This window comes from Diabrotica virgifera, chromosome 1 (assembly GCF_917563875.1).
Source record: "Diabrotica virgifera virgifera chromosome 1, PGI_DIABVI_V3a".
NCBI lineage: Eukaryota > Metazoa > Arthropoda > Insecta > Coleoptera > Chrysomelidae > Diabrotica > Diabrotica virgifera.
Window position 1 is genome coordinate 82145750 of NC_065443.1, and position 27817 is coordinate 82173566.

A 27817-nucleotide genomic window follows, 5' to 3' on the forward strand; every position below is an offset into this window, starting at 1 on the left:
ATGGAATAGCTGATTTTGTTTCATAGTCCTGTCATATTTTCCCGGAGGCATCACCAACATTTCGTTTTTTGAATTATCCGAATATCTTTTTTCTTTTAAGAGCTGTACCATTTTTTGAAAATAAAAACACTGATTGACTCATACAATTGAGGTTGGATTGATAAGATTAGAATGGCCTGCATGCAACCCAGATCTCAATCATATTGAGCATTTATGGGATTTACTATTTACCGTCATCCTAGGCCTCCAGAAAATTTGGTACAGTTATGGCCCTGGTAGAGGAATATCGGGCTATTCCCCAGGCAAGAAAAACACATCTTTATTAGATGCTAAACAAATTGCGAGCAGTCGTTGCTGCAAGAAGTGGACATAATCGCTATTGAATTGTTTTGTTTTGTTGTTAAATTTGTTTTGTTTTGTTAATTTTAGTGCGTTTGATATTTTTAATTAAATAAACCTTCAAAGCAGTGTTTTTAATTACAGCTCTTACAAGAAAAAAGATTTTCAGATAATTCAAAAAACAAGACCTTAGTGATACCTCCAGGATAATACAAAAGCAATTGACATCAATACATGTACCTACAAACTCGTGCAAGAATCTTGAAAATCGAAGTACAAATAATAAAGTTATAGATTGTCAAACTTAATCAAAAATTTTGGGTGGCGGAATTTTGTGCCAGTGAGTGTATATATACATTTAGTCATATCTTCATTTTTTTAAATAAGATTTTTTGCATCTGGGTTTGGTAACACTTCAGAAAAAGTCACGCGTCGCCACTGTAATGTATACTGTTAGTTACTTATTACGTCTAATATTTCGATTCATAATAAAAATGTAAAAGCATTATACAGGGTGTCCCGAAAAGATTGGTCATAAATTATACCACATATTCTGGGATGAAAAATACGTTGATTGAACCTCACTTACCTATATACTATATACAATAGTGCTCACAAAAAAAGTTACAGCCCTTTGAAGTTACAAAATGAAAATCGATTTTTTTCAATATATGTATCAAAAACTATTAAAGTGAAATTTGTGCACCCCATAAAAATTTTATGGGGGATTCTGTTCCTTTAATCCCCCCTCAAGCTTTTGTGTACGTTCCAATTAAATTATTATTGTGGCACCATTATTTAAACACAGTATTTTTAAAATTTTTTTGCCTCTTAGTACTTTTTCGATAAGCCAGTGTTTATCGACATATTTTGAATATTTGTCGAATCCACCACATATTTTTTGTATATGTTTATACGATTATAGAGACCTGTTAATAATCTGAAAAATTTATAATTTACATTTTTAGGTATATTTTAAAAAAGAAGCCACATCTCGATAAAAGGTGACTTGTCAAAAAAGACTAAGAGGCAAAAAAATTTAAAAACACTGTGTTTAACTAATGGTACCACAATAATAGTTAATTGGAACGTACACAAACATTTGGGGGGTTTAAAGAAACAAAACCCCCATCAAATTTTTATGTAAATATATTAAAAAAGAAGCCGCATCTCGATAAAAACTGGCTTATCGAAAAAATACTAGGAGGCAAAACAGTTTTAAAAACGTTGTGTTTAACTGATGGTACCACAATAATGAATTATTTGGAACGTACACAAAAGTTTGGGGGGGGGGTTTAAGGGAACAAAACCCCCATAAAATTTGTATGGGGTGGACAAACTTCACTATAATTTTGTGTTAAGATGTTCCTGCAATAAGAATGATACACGTCAATTTTCAATAAAAAATCTCTAATAGTTTTCGATATATTGAAAAAAATCGATTTTCATTTTGTAATTTCAAAGGGCTGTAACTTTTTTTATGAGCACTTTAAGGTAATTTAGGTTCAATCGAACTATTTTTGACCCCAGAATGTGTGGTATAATTTATGACCAATCTTTCCGAGACACCCTGTATAATTGTTATCAATTTTACTGTGAAACAGGTAACAAATTAAAAACCGAAAAATCGAAAAACCTTTGAAACCCGATTGATCTGATAACGTCGCGTAACCAAAATTTTCGATCGGTCTGACCTTGGCGATTTCAGATATTTCTGTCTACTTGTACTTGTACATATACGTATTTTGAATCTTGTATAATACCAAATTTCTATATTTTATTTTGTAAATTATGATGTATTCCCACGTAAAATTTGATAAACAGATACCACAAGAAAACAAGTTTTGAGCAGAAATTTTTGCAAACTATTTAGATAATATACTAACTTCCTTTCATTGTCTGGTGACACCTCTTGAACCTGTAATGGCCCGCCACTGTCCCCGGTACACGCATTGGACTTATTTGTTTGTAAAACTCCTCCCGCACATATTCGTGTATCATCAATAACTGTGGATAAGCTATCCTGGTAAAAATTTTGACATTCAACGGGGTTTACAACTTTCAAATAGGCTTTCTGTAACACTTTACTAGTTCTTGCTAAAAATACATTTAAGATCATTTTTGTAAAAAAATTATTTCAATATATTAAAATTTATGTATACTACACTTCAGATCAATATACAGGGTGTCCAGAAACTCTACCGACAAACGAAGACAGGAGATTCCTCAGATAAATTTAAGACATTTTAACCTAATTCTTCTAGTCCGAAAATGCTTCCTAAGGGAGCTAGAGCTCTTTAAATATGGCGTCTTGTAATTAGTTTTTCTTAAATAACTCCAGAACGCTTTCATTTAGAAACATGAGAATTGGTACGCATATTTATCTTTCAGAGATAAATCGATTACATTTATTGTAAACTTTTAGTACCGGTCATAGGCGTCCGTTTTGGGCAGGGCAACGGTTATTTTATCGGATAACTTTTATGTCTTTAACTTTTAAGCATTTTTGACACTGGATTATTAAATTATGAGGTATCCTAGTACTAAAAGGTACTCTTCCTTTAAGTAGGTAGAAGACACGGTTTTCTAGAAAAATCGATTTCAAAATTTTTCGTTTCTTGAATTTCCAAAAAAATTTCAAAAAAAAATAGTTATAAAAACGAAAATCGGTACGTTTATTTATATTCCAGAGATGAATCGATTTCATTAATTGCGAATTTGTAGTACCGGTCATATGCGTCCGTTTTGGGTAGGTCAAGAGTTATTTTATCGCATAACTTTTTTGCCTTTAATTTTTAAGAATTTGTGACTTTAGATTATTAAATTATGAGCTATTCTAGTACTAAAAGTTACTCTTGGTATAAGTTAGTAAAATACACTGTTTTTTTTTTAAACTTTTTTGCAGTTTTTCCAAATTTAAAGACGAAAAATTTTCAAATCGATTTTTCTAGAAAACGGTGGGTCCTACGGACTTAAATCAAGAGCACCTTTTAGTACTAGAATATCTCACAGTATAATAATCCAATATCAAAAATGCTTAAAAGTTAAAGATAAAAAAGTTATGCGATAAAATAACCGTTGCCCTACCCATAACGGACGCCTATGACCGGTACTAGAAATTCACGATGAATGAAATCGATGCATCTCTGGAAGATAAATATGTGTACCAATTTTTGAAGACGCCATCTTCAAAGAGCTCTAGCTCCCTTAAAAACATTTTCAGACTAGATGAATTGGGCTTAAATGTTTTAAAATTATATGAGGAGTCTCCTGTCTTCGTTTGTCGGTAGAGTTTCTGGACACCCTGTATATAATAGGGTATTAAAGGTGCCCACTGGAATAAAAACTGTAGTATAGACGAAACTTAAGCGTACCTACAATAGCATGTAGAGCAATATATGCTATCCCATAGAGGTCGCTGGTATCAGCTGGAAACAACTATTGCTAAACAAGCCATTGTACTTCGTAAATCCTAAGGTTCATCCAACGCGTGACCGGAAGTAGAACTGGAAGTCGATATTTGAACTCTTGGTGTAACTTTGCGTCAATTGTATAATTATTTCGGCGACTTTAAAATAGTACGTTTGGTTGCAACTCTAAAATCAGAAGTCCTAGGTCAAATTCCTCACCTTTAATACCATCTTTGGGATATAAGCTTTCATTAGATACCTCACTTCTTGTCATTTTATCTGTTATGCTAATGAGGGAGGAGTTGTGTTTACAAAGTCTCTGGGACAGACAGACATGCGTAATCATGTTTTTTTTTCAAAATGGAGGTTTTCACATTTTTTCAAAATGGGTGAAAACAATAGTAGAACACTATACAACGATTGCCATAACAGGTCCATATACATCGACCACCTCCATTTTATTCCATTCTGAGTTCGTAGCCGGGATGGCACACGACGATGACACACAGAAGTTTTTAAGTAGTGACAAAACCTACAGTCTGTGGTAGGTTTAATTATTCCTGTTTAATTCATTTATACATGATATAAAAGAAAGATAGAAACACCCATTTCAATTCCTGGCCCTTCATGGTTATCTCATATAGTTTTGCGTTTGCGTCCTCCTACTGATAAGAAGATAATGGTTTCAGTTTTAATTATAATACATATAAACAAAAATTTTAATTACACAAAATAAAACTTACCACCAAATTTCGTAATTCCCCAACCAGAGACTTCTGGGTATGTTTGATTAAAATCAGCATTACTTGTCCGTGGCAGACACACTGGTCTTACGTTTTCTAAAAACGAATAAAAAATGCATTGAATTGATAACTTTTGTGGACAGATTAGAGAAAATTTACAGGAGAAGTAAGAGAATGCATACTAACTAGAGGAATGAAATAACGAGAAACGTGCTAATAAGATGAAACTAAATTCTCTTTGGGATATAATGAAGCAAGTAATGAAATATTGCAAAATTGAAATATTAGAGGAGGGATAGAAAAGTGGTACGACAAAGAATATGCAAACGTAGGTGATAGAAAGAATCAAGAGATAAAGAGTTAAAAGAGATGCAGGCTAGACTCACTACAACAACAACTGAGGAATATAGAAGATGCCATAAAACAGTATAGAAACTGAGGAAAAAAATAAAGAAAGAGTTTTTGGGTGGCTCGGGAGGAAGAAGAAATAGAAAAAGACACCAACTCAGATGGATAGACGATATACAGTATGAAGTAGGGAGTTTGAGAATTCGACGGTGTCGACAGTTTGACAAAAACAGGGAAGAATGGATAGACATTACAAAAATTAAAAGTTTTTTGTAGCCTTAGTTACATAATATAAGCTAAATAAAACCTTTCTGGAGAGTTTATTTTGTACATTTCGACTAGAGCAAATAACATAATAGACCAGGGCATTTAGCACAAAATAAATAATTTTTTAAATACAGCACCTAGAGACTTGCAGTTTTTTGCATTATGTTCAGGATGACGTCAGGAAAAAAGTCTACTATTCAAAAATGGGTGGAAATGCATAACTGCACTGTAAAGTGCATAAAATGCATCCAAAATTGCATAAATATAAAAAATAAAGTCAAAATCAGTATCCTAAGGAACAATTGGGGGGTTTTTGGGGTCACTGAATACGATCACGCCATCAGAACTGACCTCTGGATCACCTGGTGCCCAAGGTCATGGCAAGAGACGTCATCCTCTGGAGTTTCGATGGTTTAGGCATTAAATCGATGCAAACGGATTACTCACGGGTTTTAGGGGTCGCTAAATACGAATATGCCATCAGAATTGACCTCCGGAGTACATAGTGCCCAGGGTCGCTACTAAGGCACGTCATCTTCTGGAGTTTTGAGGGATTTCGGCACTAAATTGATGCAACTGGACTATTCAGGGGGTTTTTGAGGTGGTTAAACACGAATATGCCATCAGAACAGACCTCTTGATCACCTGGTGCCCAAGGTCACTGCAAGGGACGTCATGTTCTGGAGTTTCGAGGATTTTCGGTATCAAATTGATGCAAACGGATTACTTACGGGTTTTTGAGGTCATTAAACACGAGTATGTCATCAAAACCGACTCCCTGTGCACCTGGAGCCCAAGTTCACTGCAAGGGGCGTCCTCTTCTAGAGTTTGAGAGATTTCGGCATTAAATTGGTAAAAATGGATTACTCGGGGAGTTTTTGAGTCGTTAAACACGAATATGCCATCATAACAGACCACCGAATCACTTGGTGCTCAAGGTTACTGCAATGGACGTCATCTTATGGATTTTCGAGGGTTTTCGGCATAAAATGGATGCAAATGATCTGGCGTCATCCTCAACGTAATGCAAAAAACTGCAGGTCTCTAGGTGCTGTATTTAAAAAAATTTTTATTCGGGTGTTTTTAGTGCTAAATGCCCTGGTCTATAAATAAATTGTTTTCATTCATGGGTAGTCAGAATATATAAATTGTCAATATTATAGTTATTTTCACAGACCCTCTTACTTCTTCTAAAATCAAGTTTAATATGTCGTACCAACATTAATTGATGGTTCTTTGGACGTATGGTATATTTGTTATTTTTATATAAGGGGGTCGAGATATATTCTACCAGGCTTAGTTGGCTTTGTTAATTTCTTGAATTCAATTTGTATTTTGGATAAAGGTGAATTATGATTTGAGTTTATATCAGCGCCGGGATAAATTTTTACATGTTTAATATTTTCTCGAAATTGGTGCTTTATTAAGGTGTAACCTAGTTGAGTGGATAGGACTGATTGGCGTAATAGACTTGGGAAGGACGAGGCTCTTTCATAGGGTTGTCTGTAGCACCATTGATGATGATGATGACCTATTTGAGTTCGTACTATTCTACCTTGTTGTCCATATTGAGGGGATTTCCACGTATACGGACGCATTTCTGGAAGTTGAACCTATGCATTTTTAATGGCGAAGTCATTTTCTTGGCAGTATTCGATTAGATTCTCTCACCTCTTTGATTTTTTCCTCCTAAGTCAAGTTTCCATGTTTTGCATTATTTTCTGTCCACTTTGGCATTAAAGTCTCTCATAATTATTGTTATTTCGTATTCCTTTGTCATTTTTAGCATTTTTTTTTTATTTTATGGTAGAAGTCTTCAATATCGGATCATCCGTTTGCTATGAAATTCCCTGCACTTGTCCATCTTGTTGCACTCACCCCCATGATGGTAATATTTAGTTTGTCCATTTAAGACAGTAGATTTCTCAATTTCGCAGTATCATATAAATTTGTGACATTCCTTGCAGCTATTCCATATGGGTTCTTCATTGTCACCTTATATCTGGTGATGTTTTGTTAAGAGGGACATCGCTAGCTAGCGGCCTGGGAAGCCCTGTGGGTAAATTATTGTCTATTGCTTCTCCTGCCGGATCTTGAGTTCCACAGCCCGCGATTAATATTATTCATTTCACTAATCGGTGTCATGATGATTTTTTACTAGGGAGTATGATGGGGTGTCTTCTCCATTGCAGTGTTTTAGTGTTATCAATCCAATAAGGTAATTGCCTCCTAAAAGTGTCCGTATTAAACTGTTCCGAAGAATTCTTCTCTACCTTAACACAGTAATGTAAATGCTGTTTTCCATTTCCACGTGCTGGTTTTGATCCACCCCCAGTATTTCATTTCATCGCTACAGCTATTTCACATTGGCGGTAACAGCGAGGCGAAAATGGGGCGGTAAGAGAGGGGGAGAATTGATGTATAAGGCAGTGTTGCCAAATTTCTCCTATCATGTCGCATTCTTTTTCAGCGGTATAGAGAACTTTTTTTTACATATGACCTTGTGAGTAACAGCGAGCGGGACCTCCATCTTCGAAGGCTGGTAGTCGACACTAAGAAATGCAGCGAGGCGAAAGTGGTGGGGTAAGAGTTGATATATAAGGCAGTGTTGCCAGATTTTTCCCAGCACGTCGTACTCTTTCTCAGCGGCGCGGCATAGGGAATCTTTTTTTTTATGAATGACACTCGTAGCAACCGCACACGGGTAAACAAACAATTTAAGTGAGGACATATGCAGATAAATATTTTTAGTATAAGCTCAAGTCCCTGAAAATGGAGAGATTAAAAAAAATTTCTTGAAAAGTAGGTAAGAGGGCGAATATTAAAGAAAGAAATAAAGGAGGAAACTGCTAAAGTAAAAAGAGAGATTTTGCACCTCTTAAAATAACCGCTGATTTTGGCTCCGCTGTGGTTAACTTTATTAAGCATAACGATTACGGCAACGTTAAAAAGCAGAGTTTTTGCAGCCTGTTAAGTAGGTTTTTCGTGTCATCGTTATCGTTATTTAAACATAACCTCACTTCACAACGTTATTGTAATTTTAAGCATATACTTGAACAGTTTTTGGTATTTTAATTTATAGGTCATCAAAATTAGAATCTATGTAAATGTAATTTTACTGATTTTTTTACATTCTGGCAACAAAGCAAGTTACCCATTACTATAACGATAAGCACTACTTTAAACCTCCGTAAATTACGGAATCCCTTATGTTTAATAACGATAACGGATCATATATTCGCTACTGCACAGACGTAGTATAACGATAACCATAACGGAATTGCAAAATAAGAGGTACAAAATCTCTCTATTAACTGTTATACTTCTTCTTCTTCTTCTACGGCACTACAGCCCAAATTGAGCCTTGGCCTCCTTTATTTTTTGCCTCCACCCTTTCCTGTCTGTGGCTGCTCTTCTCCATACACGGACTCCTAAAAGGGCTTGTGCGTCGCTGTTTACTGGGTCTTCCCAGCGCTTTCGTGGCTTCCCAACCGGTCTCTTTCCTTGCATTCTAGCATTCAGTGCTCGTTTTGGTAGCCTATCCTCTCCCATTCTTATCATATGTCCGGCCCATTGCAATCTTTGTAATCTAATGAAGTCTGACAGGGGCGTTTCCTTATAAAGTTGATAAAGCTCGTTGTTGTATCGACTTCTGAAGATTTCGTTTTCCCTCACAGGTCCTACTATTCTCCTAAGTACTTTCCTTTCGAATGTGTCGAGTTTGTTTTTGGATGTTTCTTTCAGCACCCAGACTTCACTGCCATAGCATGTTATTGGTCGAATTAAGGTTTTATAGATTCTCATCTTTGTATTTCGGTGGACACTTTTTGACCGAAATATATGGGAGAGGGCAAAATAAGCTCTGTTTGCCTGCGTTATTCTCTTCCTTATTTCTCCATGTTCTGATCCGTCGGCATATATTTCTACTCCCAGGTATGTAAACTTTTCAACCGTTTCAAAAATAATGACTCAGACGAGAAGAAATATAGTCCCAGAAAACATTATACATGAAACTGTTATACTTACTGTTATTAAAAGTGATTGGTTGAACCCTTAACAAACCAATATCGTTTTTCTTTTCTTTGGATTCATAGTTGGGATGTGAGATTATTTCTTCAATTGCTAGATCCTGAACAGGATAATTGCAGTCCGTATCAATACAATCTTTATCTGTACCTTTGTTGGAAAGGTTGTATTCACCCACTCTTACTCCTAACCTGAAATTTACATAAAAAGCATTATTGATCGTATTCATAGTAAATGGTGAACAGGTTTGATCCTGATCCTTTGATTGATGACTGATTAAAGCAAGACTGATTAAAAAAGCAAATTGTTATAAAAACCTCATTAAGCTTAGGATTTATTGTGAAAAAGGACCAAAACTATTTAGTTTTCCAAGAATAATATCAAATAAGGAAAAAATTTAGGAAACAACAAAAAACTGTTGCAAGAAGAACCGTATTAACTGCGAGGAAGGAGTATTTATATTTTCTCCCTTATTTTTATGCATCCTATTGGTCATGAAGGAAAACCTGTTTGCTTCCACTCCTGGACAAAGGCATCCCCATGAGTTCTCCGCTCTTCTCTGTTTTCTTCTCCGCTGGTGCCAGTTTCTCCCTCCTTTTGCTTTGTTGTCGTCTAGCCATGGATTTTGTGGTGTTCCTCTACTACGACTGTGCTCGCGTTGTCTTCAAAGTACAATGTTTCTCGTCCACCTGTCGTTGTTTTGCAAATTCCATTTCATTTGTGCAACTCTTCCAATTACATCTTTCACTTCCACCATGTTCTCTCAGATATACTCCCTACATAGCTCGTTCGATGGCTCTGTGTTGGTCTTAATCTATTGGCTGATAACTCTGTAAGTATTACAGAGTTATCGGTCTCCATTCCATAGATCATAACTGGTATTGTTCATCCGCTATAACTTTTTACATGCGTCACGATTCATTTTCAAACAAATTAAGTCAAAACATAAAGTGAAACGAACGTCAATGTGTATACAATGATGAGCGCGCTAATAACCGGCAATATAGCACAAAAGATGACAAACGTATTAAGTTGTGAGATAAACAGAAATGAAACTAATCGAGCTGGGAAATCTAGCGATTTTAACCTAAAAATTTACATTATATTGATTGTTTCTCACCTTCAGACGTATCGGACGAGTTTAGCAACTGCCACTGTCACAGTGACAGTTTTAGTTGACATACGCCTCTGATACGTGTAAAGGTGGGAAACAATCAATATAATGTGAATTTATATGTTAATATCGCTAAATGTCCCAGCTCGACTAGTTTCATTTCTTTTTATCTCACAATACGTTTTCCATCTTTTGCACTATTTTGCCGGTTATTAGCACGCTCATCACTGTATACATTTTGTATACTGTATACTATATACTACACACATCGGCGTACGTTTCACTTTATGTTTTGACTTAATTTGTTTGAAAATGAATCGTGACGCATGGGAAAAGTTATAGCGGACGAACAATAGAATACAACTGTTGTATACCCTTTTCTTTAGATCTGTTGGTATCTTTTTGTTTTTCGACACACTACTGAGTTTTCCTGCTGTTGCCCAAGTCATTTGGATTCTTTTAGTTATCTCTGCCGTTTGATTCTGTTTGCATAGTTCAATCGTGTGACCTAGATATATCTTTCGATCACTTTCGATATCACTTCCATCTAAGTCGATTGTGATATTTTGATTTGTCATCACTTTTGTTTGATTTAAATTCATATTTTGCAGATATTTTGATATTTGCAGATTCTTGTTTAAGCTCCTTTATTATGTAGATTAGTTCTTCTATATTGTTGCTTATGAGTACTGTCATCGGCAAACCTTAGATGACTTAAAAATCTGTCATCAATTTTAATTGTGCGGTGTTCCTAATTTAAGTTTTTGAACACAGCTTTTAATACTAGAGTAAATAATTTTGGAGAGATAGTGTCTCCCTGTCTAACTCCTCTCTCCGTTCTTATTAGTACATTATTTGATTGACGGTTTTTGCTGTAAATTTTAAAGAACCATTTGGATTGACACATAGAGAAATAAAAACTTGTTTTTATTTCTCTATGGATTGACATATAATTTGGCATACGCATAGCCATCATGTCAAAGAAAAAAAGTGATATTGTGCCGATGTGTGCTTTTTTTACTTTTGCCCTGGGGGTGAGTTTCACCCCTTCTCGGGGGTGAAAAACATACGTTCAAAATAAGTCCGAAATTCGATAAAATGCCTCATTCTAGGCAACTTTTATTCTATACAGTTTTTTCACCAAGTTAATACTTTTCGAGTTATTTGCGAGTGAATATGTTCATTTTTCAACAAAACAAACACGTTTTTAGACAATTTTTCGCAAATAATTCAAAAAGTAAGTATTTTATCAAAAAAACCGTTAGTGGCAAAAGTAAAGATTGTAAAAAAGTGAAAAAAATGGTGTATAAATAAAGTCTCTAGACCTAGTAGAAGCAGAGTTATAGCTAAAGAAAAATAGGATCATTCAACTTTTTTAAATAGTTTAAAAAGCTTTATGTCCATTTTTATAAAAAAATATTCTGGCATCAAATGTCAGCAAGTTACGCTCAAAATACAGTTGGTCCGTTTTGATTTGGCATAAAAAAATCGGGAAAATCACCCCCTAATTAACAACTTAAATATAATTAATCGTTACCGCTTCACATGTTGCTTTATTTATGTTGTGTCTATATGATCTGCAAGTTTCATCGATTCAACGTGCTTATTTTGCAAAAAAAATGGTTTTAAAATATAATTTTTAAAATTTTTAATTTTGAAAAAAGGCTCTTTTTCAAAATAACTTAAAAATTATTAGCGATACCAAAAATCTCAAGAAGTAATAAAATGTACGTTTTGCTTTTCTGAATATTTTGGACTTTTTGTTTTCCTGTTAGACAAAAATCGGTTATGCTATGGCTGTTCAAAGTTTGCATACACTCGGGATTAGTGACTCGTTCAAGCCATTTTAACTACACCCTTTTCAAGAATAAGCACTTTGAACCGCTGAGACTTACAGATCGTATAAATAATAAACAAGTAAAGTAACTTGTGAAGCGGTAACGATTAATTGTATTTGATATGCTAATTAGGGTGTGCTTTTCGCGATTCTTTTTACCAAAAAATAAAAGGTACCAACAATATTTTGAGCATAACTCACTTACTTTTAAGGTTAGAAGTTTTTTTAAAAAACAAAAATAAACCTTTTTTTAAACGAAAGAAGTAATGAAACACGACTTACTTAGATTGTGAGTAAGTTTGTGTTTCATTACTTCTTTTAATATGGACTCACATATGCAACCCATTCAATACTTTTTTTAAACATTTTAAAAAGTTGAAATGAGTGTTCCCCGAAAAGTGTTCTGTTTTTTGGTTATGTCTCGATGAAATATTCGATTTAGAATTTGACGAATTAGAACCTGCTTTTCATTAGCTACAACTTTGCTTGTACTAGGTCTACAGACTTATATATATGCACCATTTTTTTCATTTTTTTATAAACTATATTTTTATTAAGAATATTTTTTCGACAAATTACTTCCTTTTTGAGTTATTTGCGAAAAACCGTCTAAAACGTGGTTATTTTGTTCAAAAATGAACAAATTCACTCGCAAATAACTCGAAAAGTATTGATTTGGAGAAAAAAACTATATAGAACAAAATTTTTAGTCAGTTTATCCTGTTTATTTAGTCAGTTTTAAAAGAATTAGTCAGTTTATCCAATTCCGAACTTATTTTTGACATACATATACTTTTTCACCCTCGAGTAGCGGTGAAACTCACCCCCAGGGCAAAAGCACACATCGGCACAATATCACTTTTTTTCTTTGACTTATTAGCTATGTGTATGCCAAATTTCATGTCAATCCAAGCGGTAGGTACTTTAAAATTTAGAGGTTTTGCAATATTTTACCGTTAAAGAACAACGTACCTACTATAATATTGTGCTTATTGTTAGACCTTCTGCTACATCTATTTGCATAGTTGCATGATCGTATATAGTATATATTATTATGTATCTATCTATCTTAGGAGTATTCTTTATCTGGAATCAATCCTTGCGTTATTCATTCTTTCTAAAATACCCAAAGTTCTATACAATCGAATGCCTTATTGTAATCCACAACAAATGAAGAGGTTTATTGTATTCGTTACACTTTTCAAGTAAGTGTCGGTATTGTCTGTAGGTGTTCTATGATACTATAATCTTTTCCCGCTTGTTCAACAGGCTGGTAACTATCGAATGTATTTGATTATTTCATTCATAGGAGATTCTGACCAATAGAAAGCTACAGAAATCTGAATTAAATCGATAATTTTTGATAATCTCCCGTCGTTAAGTATATTACGTCAGATGCCCTTCGTTGCTACGAAAAAATACATTCAGTGACATTAATGACAATTAATGTTTTAAAAATTATAAAAGTGATGACTTTCAATCGTCAAATATTTATAAAAACTGTGTGTTTAATGGTACTTACATAAATAAATTACAATAACATTTTGGTTTTGAACAGTTTTATTCATGAAATAATCGCAACAAATTGCACTCGACCTCTGAAATTAATATAGAATTTTTGCTCTCGTGATACTTTGACATAATTTCACTCGCCTTCGGCTCGTGAAATTAAAACTATCAAAGTGTCACTCGGGAAAAATTCAATAATTTCAGAGCTCTTGTGCAATTACCACTGATAATCTGTTGGTAATTACTTTGGTAAGCAGTTTGTACGAATGTGGTAACAGGCTTATTGCTCTGTAATTTTCTAGTTTGTGTTTGTATTCTAGTTTGACATTCAGTAATTATCTCTTTTGTTATTCCGTCGTCTCCAGAAGTTTTTCCGTTTGTCATCTGTTATGCATTTATAACTTCCTCGTTAGTAATTTCTGGTAGTGTTTCAGATCCTACATTTAGTATTCTTCGTTCCATACCGTGGATTTCGAGTTTTGCTAAGATGGACGAGTATAATTCTGTATAAGTAACTGTTCCAGTAGTGTGTTTTGGTATATTCAGTTGTAAGCAAAATTAAGTGTTATGATCTTTTAATATATGCCATAAGTGTTGTCATTTGACCCTGTCGAACGCTTTACAATAATCTATAAACTTTGGACTTATAAAACCCAGTAAATGCCAACATTTTTTGTTATACCGGGTGTCCACTTATATTTTCCCCCATTTTAACTGCCTATAACTTCTAAACGGCTCAAGATAGAAATATGCGGTTTTCGCTGAAATGTTTTATTTTAGTAAAAGTTTTGTCTGAATGGACTGAATTTTTTATATCGCTTTCAAATACGAAAAGAAAAATGGCGGATTTTTGAAAGAAACGTTGTTGAGTTTTTTTTTAATGGAACACCCAGTATATTTTTTTGTAAATTGAAAGAAAGATCATTCACCTATCCAGCGGTATAAAGTTTTTTAAAATCGGTTGTCAAATCACTGATTAATTAATTTTTAAAATGAGAGGTGCAACGTGGATATCACATACCTAAATATCATAACTAAGCAAATTGATATTATGTTATGTGATTTCCACATTGCATCGCTCATTTTAAAAATTAATTGCTCAGTCATTTGATCACTGATTTTAAAAAAATTTATATCGTTGGATAGGGAAATGACCGTTTTTTCAAGTTTTTAGGTAAATGACCATTTTTTATGTCGCTTTTAAATAAAAAATGGCGGATTTTTGAAAAAAAAAACGTTGTTGACTTTTTTTATTGAAACACCCAGTATATTTTTTTGTAGCTTGAAAAAACGGTCATTTACCTATCCAGCGATATTAATTCTTTTAAAATCGGTTGTCAAATGACTGAGCAAATAATTTTTAAAATGAAAGATGCAATGTGGAAATCACATGTTATGTTATTTAGGTATGTGATATCCACGTTGCACCGCTCATTTTAAAAATTAATTACTCAGTGATTTGACAACCGATTTTGAAAAACTTTATATCACTGGATAGTTGAATGACCTTTCTTTCAATTTACAAAAAAATATACTGAGTGTTCCATTAAAAAAAAGTCAACAACGTTTTTTTCAAAAATCCGCCATTTTTCTTTTCGTATTTAAAAGCGATATAAAAAATTTAATTCATTCAGACAAAACTTTTACTAAAATAAAACATTTCATCGAAAACCGCATATTTCTATCTTTAGCCATTTAGAAGTTATAGGCAGTTAAAATGGGGGAAAATATAAGTGGACACCCGGTAATATGTGAAGATATTGAATTAGGGAGTCAATAGATATTTTTCTTGTTATGTTGTTCTTATGCCTTTTCTTTTTCTTGAAGAAAAAGTCCTAAATTCTTGAAAATTGATACATACGTTCCACTATACCTTTAGTATAAAGACTTTTATTGAATTTAATTTTATTGGGTATTATTCTTTTTTTTGCCACATTTTTATGCAGCTTCAGAAGCAACTCAAGATTTCAATGAAATATGTGGATATTCCATTTTATCGGTATAACTTTACAAAGCAATGAATATAATAATTAAAACCGAGTGAAGTAAATAGTATATTGTACAGATGGTTCATAAAAAAAACTGATACGACTCTTAAAGCGAATTTTGTAGAAAATTGAGCAGAGTATTTTGAAAGATAAATACATTTACCTATTGTCACTGTCACTGCCAAATCTTAAAATTTGTCAGATAACTTATTCTGTTCAACTTCAAAAAATAATAACAACAACCCTATTTTATGTAAAAACCATCATTTATAGGTAGGTATACTCTTTATAAAATACAAGAATTCAAAATAATATCAAAATTTAGACCTTAATAATTATTTGTTTGTTGTTTGTTTGTTTATTTTAGTATTTGTCTGTCATCATAAATATAATATAATGTCAGATCAATCAAGCACACTGCTCAAAATGATCAAATCTTACTAATAGTCGTATCAGTTTTTTTAGGAACCAGCACAAGTGAGAAAAAAGACATATTTCTCACGAGCGCAGAAGTTTGTTCGGCTCGTGCCGCAAATCAAGCGAGGGAGAAATATGTCATTTTTCATGTGTTGTAAACTGTACTTTTTCTATGGATGCGATTTTGTCAAGAGTTCGAACTTCAAAATTAAATAATTTATGTGCTTTTAGGTATATTATATGCATAAATTGAAATAAAATACATATACATGTAGTTATTTAATATTCATAAGATTTATATACGTTATTTATTTAAAATTATACTTAACAGTTATTTTTGAACAGTTTTGAAAGGTAATTCCTGGTAAGTTTTGCTTCAACACATTTTGTTTGACAACATTTTGTGTTTGTATTGTGCATGTTACCATGGAAACGGCGGCATCATATGTATGGGGAACCGTAGGAGAAAAATATTTCTCACTGCAATGGCCGACTTCTCTCACTGCGTGAGAAATTGTTCGTTTTGAATGTACGTAAGTAGTGAGAGAAGTTTCACATTGTATAGCATCCATAGAAAAAAATATTTTTCTGTATTTCCTTCAAAACTGCCAAATCTGCTGATTACAAGATACTTACAGATTGGATTTATCTTCTAAGCAATGGGCTGCTGTAAGGATATATCTATTGTTAATAATTGATCCACCACATCTAAATTTTCTTATATTACCTGAAAATAACATTATACATTAATATACAGAAAGAAACAGTTAGTAAAAAATCAAAAAGCCAAGTGGAACGAAAAATTTACTAACCAAAACAATAACTACAACATATATTCATTATACAGGGTGTATCATTAAGAATGTCCAATCTCTGAGTTGTAGACCTCAAAATATTAAGATTGAACCCAAATCACTTAAATAAAATATGGCTCCTTCCTGAGTTGCAGGGTGTTTTATTTAAAAATTTAAAAACTATTTTTACCCAGTACTTTAAAACTGTTTGACGTATACTTATCATACTTAGCAGAAAGTGTGGCTACTATACACCCTACTAAATTGTGATAAATAAACATTTCTAGCTATTACCAGAGGCGCACGAAAGGGGAAAGTGAATGGTTGACCCTTCTCAAATTCTACGCCACTGGGGGAATTACTATTTAGCGCAATTTTTCGATTCTCCAATACTTTCAGTGTAAATAGTACACTGTTCACTGGTAACGCTAAAATCATTAGTTTTCGAGATATTTGAACTTAAACATGAAACGGCACAGTTATTTTGATTAATTTATGATATTAACTATTAAATAGTTTTATTACTGGGTACAAATTTTGTACCCAGTACATTTCTAAGCAAAAAATGTCCTTACAAGTTTTTTCGTAGGATGCATAGTTTTCAAGATGAACGCAATATCTTTGCGTTAAACTTTTCCAAAAATCGAAAAATTGCCAATTTTTTTGAAAACTCTTTATTAAAAAATAAAATAGTAATTCCGCTTGCAGCATTTGAAAGTTCAAGTCAAATTATAGTGGTTTTGATTATTTGCATTGCTAAAAATTTATATTTTTATTTTTAAACAATAACAGCCCGCTGCATGCTATGAAGAAATTGCCTGTTTGCAGTCGCTTGCACTTGTACTCCACGCTACGCGGTCGCGCAGTGTTCGATTTTAAATGAGAGATGCATTGAAAACATTAATGAATATTCAATTTTCGAGTAAGTACTTTTTATTTGTTAATACATATTATACAATAATAATTGTTTTTTATTTGCATGTATAAACAAGTTTAAACAAGTGACAATCGTTAGTACGTATTAGGTTTATTCTAGTATGTAGTTTTGTACGGTTTGACACCAGATTATTGTACTGTTTTACTGCTCACGTTCAATCCACAAACTGGTAACAAACTGTTTTTGGCTAGAACGGTTTTTGTCGGAGAAAATCAAATTTCTGTTCTGTGACTGGTTCATGTTTGTTTTTATTTATAATTTTGAAGTTAGATTAGAAAGATTAGATTTCTTATAGTATTACAAAATTTTCAAGATTTATGCTAAATATTATTAATGTTATAAACTTAAATAATGGTAAATAAAAGTCAAAACATATTACTTTCATTTAAAATCTATAAACCTCAAACAAATAATTCCACAGCGCAAGTCACAAACTAAAAATCTGAACTAAAATCAAACGGTGCGCAACCGCGCAGTAGCAGGCATAGCGCACACGCGTCAAAACGCTCAAACACTATTTGTTTATAGCTTTGTTTAACAATAAAAAAATTAATTTTTAGCAGATCAAATAATCAAAACCGGTATAATTATTTGACTTGAACTTTCAAATGCTTCAAGCAGAATTGCTATTTTATTTTTTAAAAAAGTTACCCAAAAAATTTGACTTTTAAGGGTCAAAATACATAAAAAAAACTTAGGTAAGTCAATCTAAATAAAGGATGCCGTTGTACCCCCCTGGTGACAGCACTAATTCTGCCCTATCCTGTCGGATCCTTTCCTTCGCCACTGCCTGATGTTCATGGTTTTAAGATCCCCTCTACGTCATCTATCCACCTTTTACGGGAGCAAGCAATAATCACTGGGAACACTTAAAGAACAAGAGCAAGATTTTTATGGTTTATAAAATGAAATACTTATGATGCTTTATAAAAGCAGGATTGTATGATCAAAATATTTACAATTAAATGGGAATATCGTCCGACAACTTTTTAAGGGTAGCTACTGCAGTTGTCGGACTCGCATATATTTACGAAACGCCCCCTTGCGAAAATTTTCCGAAATAGAAAGTTTTCCGACACTACATTAATAACTGAATAGAAATGGTCTCATGAGGGAAGTAATAATTTTTTTAAGTGTGGGCCCAAGACCTATTTGTGCCTATGGAGATGTTTGTCAAGTAAATAATAGCTTGAAAAATAGGATTATCGATAACAACAGGCACCTGTAGTATTCCTTTATTTATTTCAAACTGTCTTAGCATTGTTTAAAAAAGACTATTTAGAAAAAGACTATTTAAAGAATTCTTTTTTAAACAATGGGCTTAGTTTTCACTGTTCTTAAATAACATAACATCGTTCCGATTGTGACTGTATTTTGTGTAGTACAGAGTCTTGTATTGTTCGCTTCCGTTTGCTTAAGGCACGATTCCGACATCGACGGCAGGCGGCAGACAGCAACTGCACGGCGGCAGACGGCAACTGCAGGGCGGCAGTTAGAGTTGTCACCATGACGACGTCATTACTTTGCACTATTAATTTGTATATTTCTTAGCAACTGACGTTCTGCCGAACACCAGTTGCTAATAATTATATAAATTAATAGTGCAAAGTAATGACGTCGTCATGGTGACAACTCTAACTGCCGCTTGCAGTTGCCGTCTGCTGCCTGCCGTCGATGTCGGAATCGTGCCTTTAGGTTTGTGTTTGCGTGTTTTTAGTAATTTATATGTCAGGTACTGTGCATATATATACATATGTATGTATAATATATTTCATGTTATTTCAATTATAACGGAGTTTATCTGTAAGTATACCGTATTTCATTAATTTTTACCATATTCTCCGGCTAACCCGGATTTTCGATAACCCGGATCGGCCGCGGTCCCGATTAATCCGAGTTATCGAGGTTCCACTGTACCTACAAATAAACTATGTATGTTATAAACAATACTAATATATTACCAGGTAGTCTGAAACTCAGTAAACTCATCCAGGGATATTCATAAAGGCCTGCGTCTTCTCCATGTATGACTTTTGTGCTAATTAAATTGGAAAAATCGATAAAACCACAATCAGTTGGCAATAGTCCATAATTTCTATGTTTTGTAACATCAGTTAAAGTTCCAGTCGAACTTTCATTGCCGGACGTGCGAACTAATAATTCTCTGATGATTATTGGTTCCTTGGGACAACATACCTGAAAAAATAGAAAAAGGATTCGGTTTATACTCGATAAATATTTATATTAAGAAGTATATTAAGAAGCTGTAGTTTTATAATACACAAACCCATTGAAATTGTCATTCACAAGTGCGCAAACCTAGCTGAAAAACTCATTTCCTACTTTTGTTAAAAAAGATCATCGGTGATCTATGTGTGAGCTCATTTTAGCAGGACTCTTAACTGGAACACTGATGTCAAAACATCCTCGATCTCGATAGCGTAAGAAAGAGAGCTAACCTTCTGGGAGCGTTATCTGGGACGTTTGGAAACACATCAAGCACAACCCTCCTACACACTTATAAAACCTTCATCAGGTCAATTATCGAATACAGAACATGTCTCCATACGTCATTATACAGTGTCTGCGTAACTTGGAACCATATTGGAAACTTTTTTAATATCAATTTTACGAAAAAAAGTTATTCTTTATAAAGTGCTTTGCATAGTCCAAAACCTGCGACGCAATCATCAGATATCAAATTTTATCAACAGTATACGAGGTATGTTAAAAAATATGAATTTCGCTCAAGAGTAAAGTGTCTTTATATTTCACAATATCGAAAATTGTGATTGAGAAAAGTTGTTTGTAATTAAAAATTATGTTATAATCTGCACTTACTTTCTTCTAATTGAAAAAAAAATTTTTGAAATTTTTTCCCAAATCACGGACACCCAACATCATTTTTATTTCTGATAGCTCCGTTTTATTAATTTTACGAAAAAAAGTTATTCTTTATAAAACGTTCTCTATAGTCTGACAACTAAGATAAAATTATAAGATATTAAATCTTGTCAATTTTATACGAGGTATGTCAAAAAATATGAATTTCACTGAAGAGTAAAGTACCTTTATTTTTCACAATATTGAAATTTGTTATTACAAAAAGCTGTTCACAATTAAAAACTATGTTTCAATATGCAATTGCATCCTTCTATGTTGAAATATTGTGAACTACATATAAAGATATTTTACTCTTGAGCGAAATTCATATTTTTTAATTTAATTTTAAACTAAACCTAACAATGAACAAGAAAGAACAAAGAATTGCATTTATAAAATACCTTATGAATGCGAACAATTTTATTTAGGTGAAACATCAAGACCATTAAATGTCAAATGTTAGAATAAGCCTGGCCACTTCTTAATAATAGGCGGTGATTTCAACGCCAAAATAGGTACCAAGGAAGACCCCTCTGAAATAATATTGGGAAATTTTGGAAGCGAAGGCAGAAATGATAGAGGCAAACAACTGTTAACTTTTCTTTTGGAAAACAATCTCTATCAAATGAACAGCTTCTTTAAAAAGAAAAAACACAGAAGATGGACCTGGGAAAGTCCAGATGGAAAAACAAGGAACGAAATCGACTATTTCTTAACAAATAAAAAAGAATTATTTAAAGACGTAAATGTGTTAAACCAGTTCAGCACAAGCAGTGATCACAGGTTAGTAAGAGCTAAAATAACGATATCGATCGAAAAGGAAAGACTCAAAATGATAAATAAGAAACACCCAAAGAAATGGGTAAAACCAACTAATATTCAGGAGTTCGAAAAATATATTAATGATACATTGAAAGATACAACAACAACAGACATTAATATACTGAACAAGCAAATAATCACCACAATACAACAGGCTCAAACTAAATACTGTCCAACAAACCAAAAAGATGAAAAACTAAGTCAACCTACTAAAACCCTTATAGAACTAAGACGACAGATGAAAGGAGATACAAGTTCCAGCAAAGAAGCGCTAAATCAAATAAATAAGACTATCACAAAGTCAATAAGAAAAGACATAAGAAACTACAATGTAGAAAAAACAAAACAAGCAATAGAGCAAAATAAGAACATGAAAGTTTTGAAGAACGTAAGCGTACAAAAAGGAAAAATAGAAATCAACAAACTAAGAAACAGAACTGGAAAAGAAACTACAAACAGAGATGAAATATTAACAATAGTCGAAGAGTTCTACACAGAGTTATACAAATCAAGAAAAAAAGATGACAATGCGCAACCTCCAATTACAGTAAAAACTGGAGTATTAAATCAAGGATCGGATTTAATGCCCGATATAACAAAATCAGAAATCAAAGAGGCTCTGAAGAAAATGAAAAATAATCGAACCCCAGGTGAAGATGGAATAGTATCAGAAGCACTAAAAATTGGAGGAAATATACTACTTGAAAAAATTAAACAACTTTTCAATATGTGCCTTCACAACGCCAATATTCCAACAGACTGGAACAACGCTACTATGATTCTATTACACAAAGCAGGAGACAAAGCCAATTTAGAGAATTACAGACCGATTAGCCTCCTCAGCCATTTATATAAGTTATTTACGCGAATAATAGTTAAGAGAATGGAAAGAAAGTTAGAGACTTATCAACCAAGAGAACAGGCAGGATTCCGAAAAAATTACGGAACAAATGACCATCTACAAAGTATAAAAACCCTAATAGAGAAAGTAGTGGAATACAATAAACCCCTAGTTCTAGTTTTTATCGATTTTCATAAAGCCTTTGATACAGTTGAACTTAGCAAAATATTACAGGCGCTTAAAGAATGCAGGCTAGATTATAGGTATACAAAATTATTACACAAAATATACTTACAGGCAACAACCACTGTCAAATTACATACTAACAGTAATCGCATAAAAATAGAACGGGGGGTTAGACAAGGAGACCCAATGTCACCTAAACTTTTTAATACGGTCTTAGAACATGCTTTCAAGAGTTTGGATTGGATGACAAAGGGAATAAAAATAGATGGAGAATACCTAAACAACTTACGTTTCGCCGATGATATAGTCATAGTAGCTGAGGATCTAGGTATGGCAAGAGAGATGGTACAAGAACTCGTTGTAGCTACAGAAAATGTTGGTTTAAATATAAACATCTCAAAAACAAAAATAATGACAAATTTGGTACCCAACCAGAACATCAGTATTGGTGGGAAGGAAATAGAGCTCGTAGATAGATATAAATACCTGGGACATGAAATTACGATTGGCAGGGATAACCAGACTCATGAGCTGAAGAGAAGAATCGGTCTTGGGTGGGCAGCATTTGGAAAACTGAGAGAAACTTTTAAAAGTGAGTTACCCACATGTCTAAAGAGAAAGGTATTCGATCAGTGCGTCCTCCCAGTCTTGACGTACGGATCAGAAACACTTACCTTAACTAAAGCCTCGGCTACCAAACTAAGAGTCACGCAGAGAAGAATGGAGCGGTCAATGTTAGGAATAACTCTGCGAGACAAAATCAGAAACGAAGAAATCAGGAGAAGAACAAAGGTGACTGACGTCATCGAGAGGATAGCCAGGTTGAAGTGGAGATGGGCAGGACACGTAGCCAGAATGACAGATGGGCGATGGACGAAGAGGTTATTGGAATGGAGGCCAAGAGAAGACAAGAGAAGCGTCGGTCGACCGCCTACAAGATGGACTGACGACTTAAGAAAGGTAAATAAAAACTGGATGAGGGCGGCGCAGGATAGATGGGGTTGGAAACGAGGGGAGGAGGCCTATGTTCAGCAGTGGACTTTTGAGGCTGGATGATGAGATGATGATGAGTTAGAATAAGTGAACATCAGTCTTATATTAAAAATAGAGAATTTGATAGATCTCAAATATGTCAACACGCATGGGATAATGAACATAGAGTTCAGTGGAGAGATTCAAGTATAGTCCTGAAAGAATCAGATAGTAAAAAGAGAAAAATCAAAGCAGCGGCTCTAATTATGCTAAATGAAACCAATTGTGTCGCAAATTCCTCGGTAGAATGCAGTAGGATGTAGTTACCCATACTCTGAAAGAGGAAGTCAATAACATATTGAGTTAGTACAAATTTTATATTTTAGTATTACTTATTGTATATCTATGTATTATTAATATTATTTATAATTTAAACATATTAAAGTCAGAATTTGGTATTAGTTTTTTGAAAGTAAATTAAATGTAAGACCAAATACTTACGATGTCAGGATAGTATCACGAGGTTTTTTCCTGGTTTTCCCTCGTGATTTACAATGGAATCTCTAACGCGAGAATTTTACTGTCATCGTTGCATTTGGTTGTCTTTTTTAAAGACAGATCACATGCTATGATTTTTTTGTGACGGATATTCTTGAGTTGGGATTTATTTCATGTATCGAATGAACTATCTTTTAGTAAAGTCGTCCCAGGAACGCAACTCATAAATATTGGCGATATCATTTTAAAGTCTTCTACTTTAAAATGTATAATATACGTCTGAATTGCCAATATAAATGAGTCAGATTAAATAAATTATTAGAAGAATTTTTTTTGCTTAGCAACAACATTTTTGTTTATTTTAGTATTATTTCATATTTTTGACATACCTCGTATAAAATTGAAAAAAAAATATCTTACGATTGCATCTTAGTTTTTTGACTATTTGGACATTTTTATAAGGAATACCTTTTTTTCGCAAAATGAATAATAACGGAGTTATTCTAAATAAAAATTATGTTGGATATCCGTAATTTGAGAAAAATTTTCAATATTTTTTTCAATTAGAAGAATGTAAATGCATATTATAACATAATTTTTAATTACAAACAACTTTTCTTAATATCAATTTTTGATATTGTGAAATATAAAGGCACATTACTCTTGAGCAAAATTCATATTTTTTGACATACCTCGTATATAATTGATAAAATTTGATATCTGATAATTGCATCTTCGGTTTTAGACTGTGCAGAGCACTTTATGAAGAATAACTTTTTTTTTCGTAAAATTATATTAAAAAAATTTCCCATATGGTTCCAAGTTACGCAGACACACTGTATACTCGCCACAAAAATATCATCGTGGCTACTGAAAGAAAAATCCTAAGAAGGCGGTTGAGAAAGTAATCAGTATTAGTATACTCATTGATGGTAATCAGTATTAGTATACCCATTCGCTAATATACCCCATTCTCTCAGCAAAAGATATTACGTACGAGAGGCAGCTCCATCAGAGCTAAAGTGACCCTTAAAATACCGTGCTACCACGTTACATACTCACCAGGTGTCCCAAAAACAAAGTTCCCTTTTAGATTTTTGTATGAAAAATTTATATATAGGGTATCCCAAAAGTAGCGGGGCGGTTGAATATCTCGCGAAATATATCAGACCAAAAAACTGAAACATACATTTTCAAAATTTTTCAACAATCAATCGAATGACACCAAACACGACACCCCCTCTACACCCTGGAGGTGGGGTGGGAGTAACTTTAAAATCTTGAATAGGAACCCAAATTATTTATTGCAGATTCGATTTGCTTACGCAGAAATAAGTAACTTTTATTCAAGACATTTTTTCTAATTCTGGATAGATGGCGCTATAATCGGAGAACACTATTTATCCTGATACCCTAGGTAAATTATAGAAACGGTCTATCTCGAGAAATACACTTCCAAATGGAAAACCAAAAAACACGTGTTTAATATTTTTCAAATACCTATCGAATAACACTAAACACGACCCCCTCTCCATCCCATGGAGGTGGGTGGGGCTGACTTTAGAATCTTAAACAGAAACCCCCGTTTTTTATTGCAGATTTGAATACTTAGTAAAAAAGAAAGTAACATTTATTCGAGACACTTTTTAGATTTGTTGATAGATGGCGCTAATAAATCGTAATTTTCCAATTACAACGCCATCTATTAACATTAAAAAAAATGTCTCGAATAGAAATGTGGTTAAATACGGGGGTTCCTATTTAAGACTTAAGACTTTTAAGTTACCTCCACCTCACCCCCATGGGATGGAGTGGAGGGGTCCTGTTTAGTGTTATTCGGTAGGTTTTTGAAAAATATTAAACACGTGTTTTTTTTCATTTGGAAGTGTATTTGTCGAGATATTAGTCCGTTTCTATAATTTATTTAGTGTATCAGCATAAATCGTTTTTTCCGATTATAGCACCACCTACCTACAATTCGAAAAAATGTCTCGAATAAAAGTTACTTATTTTTACGCAAGGAATCCAAATCTGCAATAAAAAAATTGAGATTCCTATTTAAAATTTTGAATTTACCCCCACCCCACTTTTAGAGGGTGGAGTGGGGGGGGGCGTGTTTGATATCATTCGATAGATTTTTGAAAAATGTTGAACAATATTTTTCGGTTTTCGATCGGAGTTTCGACCGACATGATCAACGCCAAAAAAAAATGAATCTGGTGATTTTTCTAGTGACATTGGGTGTGAATCTGTCTGTGCTTGTCTGTGTGTTTGAGTTTCCTCCTCCTAGTTTAAAAACATGGTATACAGGGTGATTGATTAGTGTGAGGAAGCTCAGTATATCTGTTATAGAAAAAATTACAAGAAAAAGGTATTGACAAAAATTGTAGGCAGCTTTAAACTCCACATTTTAAAATCAGCTACAATCTTACAGGGTGTTCCATAAGATGGTGGCAGACCAAACTTAGGTTTTTTTAAATGGAACACCCTGTATTTTATTTTAAATTTGAAATCTGCTTCACTTCCACATCACAACAGTGTAAAGTTTTATTATGTTATACCGGGTATTTAAAAAGTTATAACCAATATTACCTGAAAATCGTATCAAGTTTAACTCCCTGTATAATTAAAAAAGAGCATAGAAACATTGATCTATTGCAACCATAGTCTTTTAATAATTGTTAAAAATTATAAAACATATTCGCTTTCATACTATTGGTTAAATCAAATACAGGGTAAGTCAAAATGCAAGTACATTATTTTATTGGTAATTTTAAATGGAACACCCTGTATTTTATATCTCTATCAAAAAGTACTACTATCGTACTTCAAAGTTTATGAAGTACTCCCTATACCTAAAGTTATCAGTTTTCTAGATATTTTTATTTTTACATCAAAGTATTAGTTTGGTAGATATTTTAATGTTTACCAATAATTATTGTGAGTTAGCCATGATTGATTTATCAGAAACTGACAGTTTGAGATTATTGTTTATTAATTCAGTATTGGGGTACACCGTAAATTAGCAACAATTATTATTTAGTAATTCAGTAATTAATTCAATTTAAATTAGCAATAATAAATTTTACTACTGATGAAATGGTAGATATGATCTGGATTTTGGGGGAATGCAATAAAAATTCATTACTATCAGCTAGAATTTATCAAGAACGGTTTCCAGATAGGCGGCAACCTAGACAAGATACATTTGAAAAATTGAAAGATCGATTTAACCACACTGGTTCAGTGATTTATGAAAAACATGAACGAACAAAAACTAGTGTGACAGAGGAAAACGAAATGAGAGTGTTGATGGCAGTTACAGAAAACCCACACACAAGTATAAGGAGTATTTCCAATGAACAAGAACTTAGTTACTACTCTGTTCAAAACATTCCATCTAAAAACAAGATGCACTCTTATCATATTCAAAAGCACCAAGAATCAAATAATGATGATTTTCAGAAACGAATAGTATTTTGTGAATGGGCCTTAGAAAAAATTAATGAGCAGAGAGATTTTTTTGATTGTCCTATTTGGTGATGAAGCTACATTCCATCGAAACGGTTCTGTTAATAGGCATAACTTTCACTACTATTCAACAAGTAATCCATACCACATAGTAACACATACATAGTCAAACAAGTTGGTCTCTAAATGTGTGGGGAGGTATCGTCGGTAACCATGTAGTAGGACCATATTTTTTTGAAGATAACAAATGGTGAGATTTATTTAGATTTTATCGTAAATCAGTTACGGATATTATTAGAAGAGGTTCCACTTAATATACGTGAACAAATGTGGTTTCTACATGACGGTGCTCCTGCGCACCACAACGAATTAGTACGTGGTGAACTTAATGATCAGTTTGGTGAAAGATGGATCG

At 33.3% G+C, this 27817-nt stretch overlaps 1 protein-coding gene across 1 annotated transcript in view; it reads right to left on the minus strand.

The window, feature by feature from the left end:
• Nucleotides 1-27817, minus strand: part of LOC114327549 (phenoloxidase-activating factor 3-like) — a 48372-nt gene that overhangs the window by 6365 nt on the left and 14190 nt on the right. The window contains exons 3-7 of the mRNA XM_028276221.2: nt 19691-19925; nt 16635-16725; nt 9134-9324; nt 4493-4588; nt 2226-2436 (exon numbers count right to left, since the gene is read on the minus strand). Coding sequence (XP_028132022.1) covers nt 2226-2436; nt 4493-4588; nt 9134-9324; nt 16635-16725; nt 19691-19925 — 824 coding nt within the window. The remainder of the gene's footprint in view (nt 1-2225; nt 2437-4492; nt 4589-9133; nt 9325-16634; nt 16726-19690; nt 19926-27817) is intronic.